General features: G+C 42.4%; 1 protein-coding gene and 1 long non-coding RNA gene across 2 annotated transcripts in view; one reads left to right on the top strand and one right to left on the bottom strand.

The window, feature by feature from the left end:
• The window catches only part of CRHBP (corticotropin releasing hormone binding protein), a 41,213-nt gene extending 36,531 nt beyond the window's left edge, over positions 1-4,682 (top strand). Inside the window, exon 7 of the mRNA XM_030192292.1 lies at positions 4,305-4,682. Coding sequence (XP_030048152.1) covers positions 4,305-4,462 — 158 coding nt within the window. The 3' untranslated portion in view covers positions 4,463-4,682. The remainder of the gene's footprint in view (positions 1-4,304) is intronic.
• LOC115462281 lies at positions 4,041-13,081 on the bottom strand. Its single transcript, XR_003940800.1, has 3 exons — positions 13,012-13,081; positions 5,620-5,682; positions 4,041-4,408 (listed from the first exon to the last, which is right to left on the bottom strand). It is a non-coding gene; the product is annotated as an uncharacterized LOC115462281 (long non-coding RNA).
• Between the last annotated feature and the right edge of the window lie 2,258 nt (positions 13,082-15,339).

The raw sequence follows: 15,339 nt of genomic DNA, 5'->3' as shown, positions 1-15,339 counted from the left end.
TTTTAGAGAATGGAGGCAGAGACCTTTGTATGGAAATAACTGTGAACACTGTATTTTAAAAATAAATAAAAACGCAAACAATGTTAAACACAACAAAAATCAGTCCTTGGCCTTCATTCAGGCTGCTGCCACTCCTCACAGAGCATCCTCAGTTCATTGAGGATTTGCCCCTGTATTGTTCCTATGGCTCTAGCTCCTGCTGCATGTCTGTGCACAGGCCTGTGACCTGCAGCAGGAGCTGAACTAGGATGGCTGTGAGGGTGGCAGTCATTTCCAGGGGGACTGAGATGCAGTCAGGTGCTGTGTTGCTGCCTGGGGGGGGGGGGGGGGGAGCTGTTGGTCTGCCTGTTCTTCCCCTCCAGTGGGGGCATGTCCCTCCAAGGATCCTCCTCCTCACCCTCAACATCTTCATGCTGGGTGTAGCCCTGTTGTGGGGTAAGAGGCACCTCCCAGGAGCCAGGGTCCATGGCCACCTCCTCCTAGGCCCTCTCAGCTGCAGTTTGGTCCGGGGATGGTTGCTGTGGAGCAGGCTGGTCCAGGGCTGGATGCTGTGGAGCTGGATAGTCTGAGTTGGCTGATCCAGGGTTGACTGTGCAGCAACTGGTAGTCGAAGGCAGGCTGTGCGTCAGCTGGAGGGTGACCTGTATGGTTTTTTTTGCTGTTGAGAACAACACATTCTACATGGCTTGCATGGTGGCTATCAGAAGGCAGGGACAGGGACAGCTGAGGGCTGCTGTTATCGGGTGGACATCTGTGGCGCCAATGGGATGACATAGAGTGAATCCCAGAGCCAAAGATCTGAAAGCTGTTTGCTCCCTGAGAAGGTTGTCTTCTTACAGGCATGCAAGTTTGGTTCTGGCCTTGCTGGAGGGTCCTGGGTGACCAGGCACTAGCTGAGAGGTAGTATGGCACTATGCTGTTGACTGGCTGGGGCCATTGATACAGTTCTTATTAGAGATGTGGGTGTGTGTGCATCCCCATGCCTATGTGTCCTACAGTTGGCTGAGAGATGGCATGAGACCCTGTTAGATCCTCCCATCCTTCTGGCCACTTCTGCTGGGACCCCCTTTGGAATGGCATTTTACATCCTGCAAGATTTGGGGGCATCTATCTGTGATGTAATCAGGCTAGCTGGCTTGTGGCCCTTATAGATGCCAGGGGGTGGAGGGGTATGCATAGGTGGTGGTTTCCCTAAGGAGGGATTTGTGTGCCACTATCATGTACCATTTTGAAGCACCCCCCGTTGGGCCTTGAGGGCAGCATACATAACTTTGCACCTCACAATGCTATATATAACCAATGTGGGGTGTGAGGCCAACTTGTGCTCTGAAAGCCCTCTGTAGTCAATGTACTGACCTCCTTGCACATACCTTTGTCAGGTTTGTGTGTGGTGTAGGGGGTTAGTTCTGTAAGCCCTCAATGCAGGGAATCTGGGTTTGATTCCCAATGTGGTTCTTTCTGGTTACAGTTTTATTAAAACCCTGCCATAGCTGTTGCAATATGCCTGGTAGTTGTATGTGTCATGCTGACTACTTTTCCTTGGGTCACAGGAGAGTGCTGTCCAACATCCCTTCCCCTTCCCCATTTCCTTTTCATGTCATCTCATAGGCTGGGATTTGGCTGCAGCACATTCTAGTGGATATGAGGGTAGGGGACACACTGTACTGCAGGTAACTGCATACTCAGGCCTTGATCCAGGACAGAGCTGTTATAGGGGTGCAATGTCAGTGGTACTTACATCAGGCCCTGAAGTGCTCCCTAATGCACTGGATGAGACCTGGATCTTCACACCATATCTTACAGTACCAATACCTGATCACCTTAAGGTTCCTGGGTATGCCGAATCTTCTATAGAGCAAATGTTGGTGGAGACAGGGTTCAGGAGATGGGCTTTTTTTGGCGTCACATACATTATTATTTTTAAGGCACATTGTGCAATGCTCCTTACATAGCCTGTGACAGATGGCTAAAGTCAGACTGGGGGGGGGGGGGGGCTGAGTATTTAGTACACAGGCACAGGTGCTGTGTGAGCTGAGGTGGCCATGGGGACAGAGGATGGCATGGTGGCCTTTCTGTGGAGCATATGCACTGTTGCTGGGAGGTGGGGATGGGCAGTGGGGTAATGCAGGTTTGCTCAATGTATTTTACTCAGCTGCTGCCAACGTTCACATCAGTATGTAGGCGTAGGGTAGGATGCTTGCTTGGGGGGGGGGGGGGGGGTCCAGATATGTGCAGCCTCTCATTTCAGCATTGAATGGCTAGTGGAGGGGGCCCCATAACTGGATATTCACCTATGTTTTGTTATTCTTTTTTATGAAAAATCGGTAACATGTATTGCAACAACAAAGGGACCTCACTGTATGTGACCCTGCCTATGTTTGGTGGTTGCACATGAGTGATCCTGGGGGGCATTGCTTCACACTCACCTTGCCAGGCTGCCTCTAATGGATCTTCATGCCCTCATGGAGATATTGTAGGGGGAGGGGGGCAGGTGGTGGTGGTGCCTGAGGCACAGGACGACCAGAAGCTCTATCTCTGGCACACTGAAATTAGGCTCCCTCCGAGGAGATGACTGTCCACACTGAAGGACATTCCTCCATATGCAGGAGGTATATATGCATGTTTTGCATATAAATGGAACGTTATGCTGTTGGGGAGGATGTTTTCTTGCAATGGGGACCAGTACCACTGTTGCATGTTTTACGTAGTGCATTTTTGATTGGCGGAGATATTTATCTCAGAACGTCTATGACATTTCCAGTATGTACTCTCTCTAAACATTTATTTTTGTGTATTTTCAAATATTGGAACATGTTTATTTCTTCCATTATGGACTTGCATAACGTCATATTGAAAATGCCCTTCCACAGTTTTATCTTTGTGAAAAAGATTCAGCCAAAGATGAAACTTTTGTAGGTTGGATGCATAGGAGCCGACTCTGTGGGTGCTGTGGGTGCTTGAGCACCCCCAATATAGAGAATATTCATTGAATGTGTCCAGGGAGGGGTTATTTCCACTGGGCTTAGCACCCCCAATAATTTTGAAACGTTGGCTCCTATGGTTGGACGATATATAGGTTTTCTTTTTGTTGATACAATTTGAATACGTTTTGAAGCATGGATTTGGACTTTAGATTGATGAAGGAAGTTATCAATGTAGGTTATCGTTAAGACATGTTATTTTACTATTAACCTGGATTATTAGTAATTAGGTCTCATTGCATGAAATGGGACCTGTGCCTAAATAGCATTAGTTAGAGGTAAAATAGCCCATCTTAACAATAGCCCATCTTGATAACTACGACCCTCAATCACTTCCGCCTTTTCCAAATCCAAGCTACGGTAAGAGAAAATACGATTCAGGTATTATTATTGCTCCCCTGCCAAAGTTTTATTTTAGGCAACAGAAAATGAAATGACTTCCACAAGGAGTGTTAGTAGGAGAAGCAAACTTTGAATCCTGGCTTCCCTAGTTTCCAGCCTAATTCTCTAATCATTGTGGGGTATTCAACTGACGGTGGTAAGCATTTTTTGGTCACCAGTGGTATTATTTGTGGATATTCAATGCCAGGCTATGTCTGGACTCTGGCATTGAATATCTAGGTTTATGTGGCAGGCTATCTTTTATCTGGTTATGTGTGATATTCAGACCTTAACTGCCTAAGTGAAACTAGACAAAGATAGGACTGTGTTTTATGACTCCTGTCCTGGACCGCCTATAAAATTGTTGGTTTTCAATTTAGCGGTTAGTACTGATATTCAGTGCCTCTCCTGGGCAGTTAAATTGTTTTGAACACTGACCCCTATGTTATTCCTCCATTACATGGCTTGGTTATGGGATCCCATTTTTAATCTAGTTTGGTGTTCCTATGGATTATGAAGCTCTTTGTAGTTATGGTATTGTGTGGCTTTTCTTCAAGTAGATTTTCACTTGTGTGGTCTTTTGACTTTTCTCTCTGGCTCGCAGTTACTTTGTTTTCCCTTTAGATTGACATATTTAGGCCATTGTTTAGGCTTAGTCAAAAGAGTAATTTGGGAGAAGCTAAAAGGTACTAATGATAGTGCAGTAAATGAATTATAACTCAATAACAACTCAAACAAGTAACTCTGAAACAATGAAAGAGGAACTTTTATAAACAAATCTTTGATAATAATGATGCAATTTTAAATACAGTAGAAGCAAATTTAAATTCCCTCGTGAAAGGTAGACTCATTCCAGATGATTCTCATGAGCAATGGCTATGTGATGTAATGCTTTGAAGCTTTTCTGTCATGTCTGATAAATTATTTGTCTCTGCTACACAGCCCAAATGAAGATTGGTTGTGACAATACTGTAGTCCGAATGGTCTCCAGTGGCAAATATATCAATCGGTTGACCTTTGAGTATGACCCATTCCATCGACCTGGACTAGAAAACGAACAAGAAAATAATGTTGATGAGGTCTGTTTTCCTGTGAAGTAACTAGTCTAAATATTTTCTCATGGTTATCAAATGAAGTTTTGCTGGATAAATCATGTATCATAGCCTTCAATTTAATGACATGGCATTATTAACCCTTTCAACTGTATGCCATATATTTTCATAACAACTGACTACTCCACCATACAGAATAAAGCCACAAGAGTGAACAAATGTTATAATTTCACCTTTTCAATATATTTATTTGCCTTTGTTAATTACTTCTGAGATGTAGTAAGAAATGAACTTAAATAAAACAGAAACCTGGTTCTCTAGTCTACTGTGCATATATCATGTAGAAATAACCTTCCCCAGGAAGATGTTTGTTAAACCTCAATGTGTAAAGCTCATGAGTGTGCATATCAGAGCTCCAGAAGAGGAGAAAGGTACACAAATAATAAAATTAAGATAAAGAACTGGCGGAGTGGCCTAGTGGTTAGGGGGTGGACTTTGGTCTTGGGGAACTGAGGAACTGAGTTTGATTCCTGGCACAGGCAGCTCCTTGTGACTCTGGGCAAGTCACTTAACCCTCCATTGCCCACCGCATTGAGCCTGCCATGAGTGGGAAAGCGCGGGGTACAAATGTTAAAAAAAAAAATGTGTAACATAGTTCTTAGGCAGCTAGAAATGGGAGTTCAGAATACCACTTCTACCACTCCTTGTGAATGTGGAAAAGTCACTTTAAGGATGATGTGCAAAAGGGGTTTTGTGTGTGCAAAAGCATAGAAACATGGAATAACTAATTTGCTAGTTACACACACACACACACACACACACAAGGAGTGACACCGACTGCACATACTATATAGAAGGACATGTTTATCCACTCCTGCCCTAGGTAAGATAATATTCAAACACCTTTCTGACCTCATGTGCAACTTTCTTTAAATTAGTCCCCTTATTTTCTAACTCCTGTTACTCTATCTTATCTATCTGTATGTTCCATCTTTGTTTACACCCTATGTGGTCTATTAAAATTTGTATTACGTATTGTGTTGACATTGTATGTAGTATACTATCAAAAAATTCAAAACTGAACGGAGTATTAGGAGTTAGAAACTATCAATAAAGAATCAATACTCTGAAACTCAATAGTGGGTTTGGCACTTTTTTACAATTATATAAATAATTGATATAATAGCCTCAAAAGCCCAGGGTACCTTTAGAATAGGACACCAACTGTAGTGGCTAACATCATCGGCTACTCCATCTTCCGAAAACACCTACAGAGTTAAAAAATAAAAAAAACTTTTTTAAAAATGGAAGAAAAAATCTGTAGTAAAAAACGGAAGAAGGGGTAGTAACTTTTAATAATTTCTTGATTAAAGTGCACAAATCACAACTTCATATAATAATTTAGGACTTGAAAAACTCATAAAGGTAATGATATATATAGTCAAGACAACAGAACAAAAACCCCCCACCTTCTTATAATCGACCTTTAAGTGGAAAATGGTATATCTGATGTTTCTCTCATATGATCGATAATATATTCTATAACCTTCGTTTAAATAATGGTTTACTTCAATCTGTAACTTACTCAATATAACATCTCTCAAATCAAAGTGTTGCTTAGTTTTAGATGAATGTATACATCATACTGATTCCAATATATCCACTAGTATTTTTGACCATGAGGAATCCAAATCTGTTCTAGTCTTTCAATTATCTTAGATCCCCAAACCGGATCTGTATAAACTACTTGCTTGGAAAGCTTATAGAGGGGGAGAAGCAGAGGTATGGAAAATACGGGGCAGACTCAAGAAAAATGTCAGGAAGTATTTTTTCACGGAGAGAGTAGTGGATGCTTGGAATGCCCTCCCACAGGAGGTGGTGGAAATGAAAACAGTAACAGAATTCAAGCACGCGTGGGATAAACATAAAGGAATCCTGTTCAGAAGGAATGGATCCTAAGGAGCTTAGCCGAGATTGGGTGGCAGAGCTGGTGGCGGGAGGCGGGGATAGTGCTGGGCAGACTTATACGGTCTGTGCCAGAGCCAGTGGTGGGAGGCGGGCCTGGTGGTTGGGAGACAGGGATAGTGCTGGGCAGACTTACATTGTCTGTGCCCTGAAAAGGACAGGTACAAATCAAGGTAGGGTATACACAAAAAGTAGCACATATGAGTTTATCTTGTTGGGCAGACTGGATGGACCATGCAGGTCTTTTTCTGCCGTCATCTACTATGTTACTATGTTACTCGCAAAGAATAGTCTTCCAAATATATCTCTCATTTTTTCTTCAAAATAGATCACTCGATTACTCAAGGAATATCTTTCGATTTCTCAATAGTACAGGGACCCATCTGTTTCGCTACTTCTTCAGAAGAAATTTAACATAACAAGTGTCTGTTTTTCATTTCAATCCTCGCTTTGATTTGAGAGATGTTATATTGAGTAAGTTACAGATTGAAGTAAACCATTATTTAAATGAAGGTTATTGAATATATTATCCAGTGCATTTGTTCTAGCAAAAAAGGTGCTGGTACTCAAATGCCAGGTCACCCTTCAGATGTGGGGATGATCACTGAAGAACCCATCCCACAATAGCCAGGCCCCCTGAAACCAGTCACAGAATGTATGACAAGGCAGAATTGGTGTGTAGAGCCTGAGCACTTTGATTAAAACTTGGGGACCATGGGTCAATTTTAGCAGACAATGGAAAAGGTGCCGGTACTCAATACCCCCAAGTACCCCCTCAAAAAAAGCTCTGATATTATCGATCATATGAGAGAAACATCGGATTGGAGCTGATACAAACTCTTTTTGGTTTGGCCAGTGGAGAGGGCATTACAGTAATCTAGTTGTGATGTTATCATGGCATAGACCACTGTGGTCAGGCTCATCTTTTCAATATATGGAGAGAGATTTCATAGCTGCCGCAGGTGATAGAGACAATTTTTAAAGGTTGTTTGAATTTGCAAGATCAGAGTGAGTGTTGAGTCTAACAGTATCCCAAGATTTCTGACCTGTGATTTTAGGGGGAGTTCATATTTCCCAAAAGGTATTTTGAAGTCAGGTATTTGTCCACTTGTGTTAGGTACCCAAAGAATCTCGTTTTGCCTGGGTTCCGGCAGAGTTTATTGTTGTTAGCCCATTCCTGAGTTGTGGTTAAGCAGGCAATCAGTTTACTCAAAGCTGTGGGTAGATCTGGTTCAATGGGCATGAGTAGTTGCACATCATCAACATAGACATAGAATTTTGTGTCTATTGACTGAAACAGCTCAGCCAGAGACTTGAGGTAGATATTAAGTAAAATAGGAGACAGTATGGATCCCTGTGGCACCCCACAGTTCAGTGCGCAAAGTAATGATGTGCCTTTGTTGAAGAGATCTGATTGTTGTCTGTCTGACAATTAGGATTTGAACCATATAAATACTGTGCCACTGATACCTGTTTCTGCTAGCCTTGTAAGCATGATATTATGATCCACAGTATCGAAGGCTGCTGAGAAAACCAGCAACACTTGTATAAAGGCAGATCCCCTGTCACGGTTTCTGTGCATATCATCAATAATGAGATCTCACACGAGTTTCTAGGCTGCAAGCGAAGGCTAGAAACTCGTGTGAGATCTCATCTCTTTTAGCGCACGGAGCACTTTACATGTTGTCCGTTTTTTTCATATTGATCATAGACATCATTTCAAGTGGACATTTCAGTGGAATTTAAGAGACTCCTGGTGCAGGCCTTGTTGGCCGAAATATAGTAACGAGTAACATAGTAAATGACGGCAGAAAAAAACCTGTTCGGTCCATCCAGTCTGCCCGACAAGATAAACTCATTTTACAGGTATGCGACATTTTATATGTATACCCGAGTTTGATTTGTCCTTGCCATTCTCAGGGCACAGACTGTAGAAGTCTGCCCAGCACTGTTCTTTTACTAAAAGTTCTAAAACTAATGTCGAAGCCCCTTAAAATGTACACTCCAGCCACCCATATCTATTCAGTCACAATCAAGGAGTAGACCATAGAGGTCTGCCCAGCACCAGTTTTGCTTCCCAATTACCGGCGTTGCCATCCAATCTCAGCTAAGATTCCATGGATCTATTCCTTCCAAAACAGGATTTCTTTTTGTTTATCCCACGTACGTTTGAATTCCATTACCGTTTTCCTCTCCACCACCTCCCGCGGGAGGGCATTCCACGTATCCACCACCCTCTCCGTGAAAAAATACTTCCTAACATTACTCCTGAGTCTGCCCCCCATCAACCTCAATTCACGTTCTCTAGTTCTACCGCCTTATTGACTCCGGAAAAGGTTTGTTTGTAGATTAGTACCTTTCAAATATTTGAAAGTCTGTATCATGTCAGCCCTGTTTCTCCTTTCCTCCAAGGTATACATATTCAGGTCGGCAAGTTTCTCCTTGTACGGTTTGCAATGCAAATCCCATTTTGTAGCTTTTCTTTGCACTGTTTGCAGTCTTTTTACATCTTTAGCAAGATACGGCCTCCAAAACTGAACACAGTATTCCAAGTGGGGCCTCACCAACAACTTGTAGAGGGGCATCAACACTTCCTTTCTTCTGCTGATTATACCCCTCTCTATGCGGCTTAACATCCTTCTGGCGACAGCCGTTGCCTTGTCACATTGTTTCTTCACCTTTAGATCCTTGGACACCAACACCCCAAGGTCTCTCTCCTGAGTCGAGAATACTAATCTCTCCCCTCCTATCTGGTATCTCTCTTTTGGGTTTCTGTACCCCAAGTGCATCACTCTACACTTCTTGGCATTAAATTTTAACCAGTATAAAAGAAAGGGAACATCACTTAAGGTACTATTTACCACTCTACATATCACGGAAGACACTGGGCAGCCACCGAACAACATGGAACCAACAGCCATCCCATCATAACATAAAGATGGGTAGTGGACTTAATATTGATAATTTTTGGGTGCACTCTGGTGCGAGGGGTTTTTCAACAATTCATACTTATCTGGACATTATTGGTAGGGAGGAGGTACTGGTGCGATGATGGCTGGTTGGGTAAGATACAAGATAGAACTGCTAGTCAGTTCGGTAAGGCATACCTAGTTACTGAGCACTATACGCATATTTAAAAAATAACAAAACAAAGAGTAAGCTTTTTGAATGGTTTCTGGACTGTACTATTAATTAATAAAAGGGAGACCGAACAGCTATAAATACCCCAGAGTACTTTACTAAGGTATTAAATTTTAACTGCCAGACCCTCAACCATTCTTTTAACGTTCAAATATCCCTTCTCATTGTTTCTACTCTCTCCAGGGTATCCACTCTATTGGCTATTTTCGTGTCATCCACAAAAAGGCAAAACTTTCCTTATAACCCTTCAGCAATATCTCTCACAAATATATCAAACAGAATAGGCCCCAGCACCGACCCTGAGGAACTCCACTGCTCACCTTCCTTTCCTCTGAGCGGATTACATTTACCACCACCCTCCTCCACCTGTCAGTCAACCAGTGTCCTATCCAGTTCACCACTTACGGTCCTAAGTTCAACCCTTTCAGCTTATTCATGTGTCTTCTGTGGGGGACCGTATCAAAGGCTTTGCTGAAATACAAGTAGATTACATCTAGCGCACGTCCTTTATCCAGTTCTTTGGTCACCCAGTCAAAGAAGTCAATAAGATTTGTTTGGCAGGATTTTCCTTTGGTAAAGCCATGTTGCCTCTGGTCCTGTAACTCGTTGGCTTCTGGAAAGTTAACTATCCTTTGTTTTAGCAGCACCTCCATTATTTTTCCTATCACCAACATGAGACTTATCGGTCTGTAGTTTCCCACTTCTTCCCTGTCTCCACTTTTGTGAAGAGGGACCACATCCGCTCGTCTCCAATCCCGCGGAACCTCTCCCATCTCTAAAGATCTATTAAGTAAATCTTTACGAGGTCCTGCCAGGACCTGTCTGAGCTCCCTCAGTATCCTGGGATGTATCCCATCCGGCCCCATAGCTTTGTCTACCTTCAGATTCACCAGCTGTTTATAAACTCTTTCTTCCATAAACGGTGCAGTGTCCACTTCATTCCCAGATATTCCCTCGGCAGCCGACCACGGTCCTTCTCCAGGATTTTCCTCCATGAACACCGAAGAGAAATAATTGTTTAGCACGTTCACTTTATCTTCATCACTCTCCACATAGCCACTTTCATTATCTTTCAGTCTCGCAATTCCATTCCTATCTCTTCTTCTTTCTCCAATATATCTGAAAAAGGTCTTGTCACCTCACTTTACATCTTTAGCCATCTTTTCTTCCACTCGCGCTTTCGCTAGCCGTATTTCCCTCTTCGCTTCTTTGAGTTTAATCCGATAATCTTTTCCGTGACCCTCTCGTTGTGCTCTTTTGTATTTCTTGAACAAAGCCTCTTTTGCTCTTATTTTTTCAGCTACTTGTTTCGAGAACCATATAGGCTTCCTGCTTCTCTTTTTTTGTTTACTTTCCTCACATAAAGATCAGTTGCCATATTTATAGCAGCCTTTAGCTTGGACCACTGTTTTTCCACATCTCCTATGCCTTCCTACGCCAACAGCTCCTTCTTCAGGTATTCCCCCATTTTATCAAAATCAGTACATCTTAAATCCAGTACTTTGAGTTTTGTGCATCTGCACTCCACCTTTACCCTTAAACCATATGGTGTGATAATCACTATTACATAAATGGGCACCCACCTGGATATTGGAAACACTTCCTCCATTCGTGAGCACTAGATCCAGCATCGACCCTTCCCTCCTGGGTTCCGTCACCATTTCTCTGAGCAAAACATTTTAACAGGCATCCACAATCTTCCTACTTCTTTCTGACAAATTGAAATCTCACAACATTAGCACCTCCCCTTTCATACTAAACTTTTGAATATCTATCAGATCCTTGTCTAACTTCTCCATTTGTGCTGGAGATCTGTAGACAACCCCCATGTGGATACAGGTTCTGTCTTCTCTTTCCAGGAGATTTAGATTCTATATGAACCAGGACATCATGTTATAAGAAGAATTATCTCTTTGGTTCGTATTTTGTATGTGATCCGCCTTGAGCCACCTCGGTAAAGCAGAATAAAAATGTCAAGATTAGATTAGTACCAGGAGGGAGGCTTTTTGACCAGGCCTGGTTTTGAACTTACATCTCAAAGCAGTATGGTTTGTAGACCCTGACTGTACCCTTGAAGTCACTGTAGTTTGTTTCTACTAGAACCCTCTATAATGTGAGTGCTGCAGAAGTACCTGGTAAAAGTGACATCAAGATTTCTAGATCTCACCATCACTGGGAAGCTCAGGAATGTGTAAGCATAATCAGGGGCAGCCTAAGGTGAGGGATTAGATGGCACCCTGGCCCCACAGCCCCCCCAGCATCCCGCCCCCCCCCCCCCCCCAATCTCCCTCCTCAGAGCTATAATCAGGGAGTAAGGCAGGGGCGTAGCCCAGGCCCAGCCACTTTCCCTCCAGGCCCGTCCACCCAACATCCCCTTGCCCGGGGTTTAAATCTTTTTTATCTGCATTGAAGCGGCCGCGTCATTGAAAGCCCTGCCCATCAAGCCTTCACTTCATGAGTTTGTTCCCTCAGAGTCCCGCCTTCTGACATCATTTCCTCTTTCCGCGAGGGTGGGACTCTGAGGGAATGAACTCACGAAGGGAAGGCTTGATGGGCAGGGCTTTCAATGACGCAGCTGCTTCGACGGAGGTAAAAAAGATTTAAACCAGAGGCTGGCCCCGGTGTAAGTGTTCTTTCTGTTAGGAGGAGATCTTATGCTGACGGGGCTTGTGGATCCCCTGCCAGCTCAGGTATTTCTTTTGGTTTTATTGGGGAGAGTAGAGAACCAGAGGGGGGCTGAGGAGAGCAGGAGAGCAACGGAGGGGGAGAAGGAGGGCAAGGAGAGCACTGGAGAGGGGCTGAGGAGGGCAGGGAAGAGATGAGTTTTTGGGCCCACCTTCTTTGGGCTCAGGCCCACCCTAAATTTGCCAGCTGGGAGTGATAGAAAACTACAAACTGACAGGAACCTAGCAATTAAGTTTGGTACAAAATCATGAAAATACATAAACCATATATATTTATATATTATATCCACATAAAACCAAAGTGGAACAGCCTAATGGAGTCAAACCACACACAAAAGAAAAATGTCTCATTCATTCTTGCAAGGTTTAGCCCTCTCTGGTGGCTGCCAGCAACTAACTGCCACAAGTACTGACACAGAAAATAGGATATAATTATTCATTCATAGAACATTCCCGATCAACCAATAAAACTCTCCCAAAAAGAGATACAGAGCAGAAATAGAATGATTCACTTTACAACTCAACATACAAACTCTGGTGTCAAATTAGTGACAGCTATAAGAACAGTGGATCCAAAAGAAGTGCTCTCACAAATGATGTTTCCCAAACAAGGTCTTTATTTAAATCAATAAAATGACCCGACACGAATCGTGTTTCGGCCGTAAAGGCCTGCGTCAGGGGTCTATAAGTAAACATAAACATAATACATATATAAACTGATCAGAAATAAAAAAATATATATAATAATCAAAACATATTCATCAAAATATTATAAAAAATGATCAACGTATACTTAAAGGAACATACCTATCAATCTTTGGTGCAAAACACTGGTAAAACAGATCACTCGAAGTCAAATTGTCTATTAGCAGAGATATCTACGACAAAAATATAATAATAAAACAATTTTTACATAAATATGAATATAAAAAATTATACCCAAGTTGTGTTTTATGAATATCAAAAATAATATCAAATAGGAGATTACATGTAAAAACTTTGAGTAGAAGGATATCACATATAAAATTTCAAGATACAGAATTCAAAATGAAATAAAATATTACATATAAAATCTGTGTACATATACATGAGAAAAAATATATTTTTGATACTGTCACATATGGAAAGTTTCGATAGGTATTTCAGAAAAAAATGAATAAAATAGAAAAAATAATGAAAAATAAAAAATAAAAAAGTACAAAAAATATTATATGAAAACTAAAAAAGAAAAAAAATATATAGCATCCAATTGTATGTATAAATTGTGTGATTAAAAAATAATAGAATAATTTAAAAAATAATAAAAAAATAATCCTATATAATAAAATGCACCTGCTTCATAGAGCAACTGGTCCAAGAACCGACAAGAGGAGGAGCCATTTTAGATCTAATCCTTAGTGGAATGCAAGGCATGGTATGAGAGGTAATGGTGTTGGATCTGCTGGAAAACAGTGATCATAACATGATCAAGTTTGAGCTGATATCTGGAGTGAAGTTAGTAAAGAAATCTACTGTAGCAGCATTTAATTTTCGAAGGGGTGACTAGGACAAACTGAGGAAAATGGTCAGAGCTTTTTTTGAGGGGGTACTTGGGGGTACTGAGTACCAGCACCTTTTCCATTGTCTGCTAAAATTGACCCATGGTCCCCAAGTTTTAATGAAAGAGCTCAGGCTCTACACACCAATTCTGCCTTGTCATAGATTCTGTGACTGTTTGCAGGGGGCCTGGCTATTGTGGGGTGGGTCCCTCAATGATCACCCCACCCTTGAAGGGTGACCTGGCATTTGAGTACTGGCAACTTTTTTGCTAGAAAAAAACGCACTGAAAATGGTTAAAAAGAAACTGAACAGGTTGCCCGCAAAGGTGTGGACATTATTTAAAAATACCATCGTGGAAGTCCAGACCAGATGTATTCCACATTAACAAAAGGTGGAAAGAAAAGCAAACGACAACCAGCATGGTTAAAAGGTGAAGTGAAAGAGCATCCTTCAAAGAATGGAAAAAGGATTCAAATGAAGAAAATAAGCAACATGACCAGTGCCAAGCTAGATGAAAAGCAATGATAAGGAAGGCTAAAAGAGAATATGAAGAAAAACTTGCCATGGAGACAAAAACTCATAGTAACACCTTTTTTCAGGTACATCAGAAGCAGAAAAACTGTGAGGGAATCAGTACGACTGCTTTGCCCTTCCTATATAATAATTCTCACCTCCAAAGTTCTGAGGCTGCCTGGAACCGTGGAAAAGGAAAGTGGAGTAGCTAAAAGTGATGTCATTCCTGAAGTGCCACTGATTGGCTGCTATGACATGCTGCAGGACGTTCAATAGACAGGAGTGGAAGTGAACAAAGCAAGTCTATGGTAAGCAAGGAAGCCCATTGGTTAATCTCTGATTCCACTCCCCAAAGCAGCCGTCATTCCTATACACTCAAAAAAAAAAAAAAGAAAACCTAGGAGCTGCTTCTCATTGCCGTTTTTGCAGCTGTTTCCACTGGACAAAAGGAGGGGGGAGACACACAGACGACAGACCCTGCAACTCGGAGTGGGGGAGGGGGACCCTGCAACTGGGAAAAAGGGAGGGCCCGGAGGGGGGACCCTGCAACTGGGAAAAAAAGAGGAAGGGATGTAGGGGGGGACCCTGCAACTGGGAGGAAGGAAGGAAGGGAGGGAGGGCGGGGGGACACCCTGCAAATGGGAGACATACCGGGGGGGACAACCCTGGAACTGGGAGAGAGGGGGGACCCTGGCACATACTCTCATTCTCACACACACACTCGCACCCAGTCTCACTCTCTCTCTGTCACACACACACACACTCGAACATTCACACTCTCTCAAACATACACACTCCGAGGAAAACCTTGCTAGCGCCCATTTCCTTTAAAACAGAAACGGGCCTTTTTTACTAGTATATAATAGTTTTGAGCATTCTTGGCTTTTGGGGAGTCAGATGTTGATTTTAGGCATGCTCTTGGCACCTAATATTTCTGGAATTGCCACCTTAGTGGCTGGAATTATCTATGGACAAAGTTTATGTTTATTGCAAGTTTGATATACGGCCTAATCCATCGTACGGTGGTGGCCATGTTATTCCACTTTAAAGGAACAAATAGAAATAAAGTAAAACAAAAAGAAA

Source organism: Microcaecilia unicolor, chromosome 2 (assembly GCF_901765095.1).
Source record: "Microcaecilia unicolor chromosome 2, aMicUni1.1, whole genome shotgun sequence".
NCBI classification, from domain to species: domain Eukaryota; kingdom Metazoa; phylum Chordata; class Amphibia; order Gymnophiona; family Siphonopidae; genus Microcaecilia; species Microcaecilia unicolor.
The sequence above is the reverse complement of the archived record's forward strand: the minus strand, read 5'-3'. Positions and strand labels throughout refer to the sequence as shown.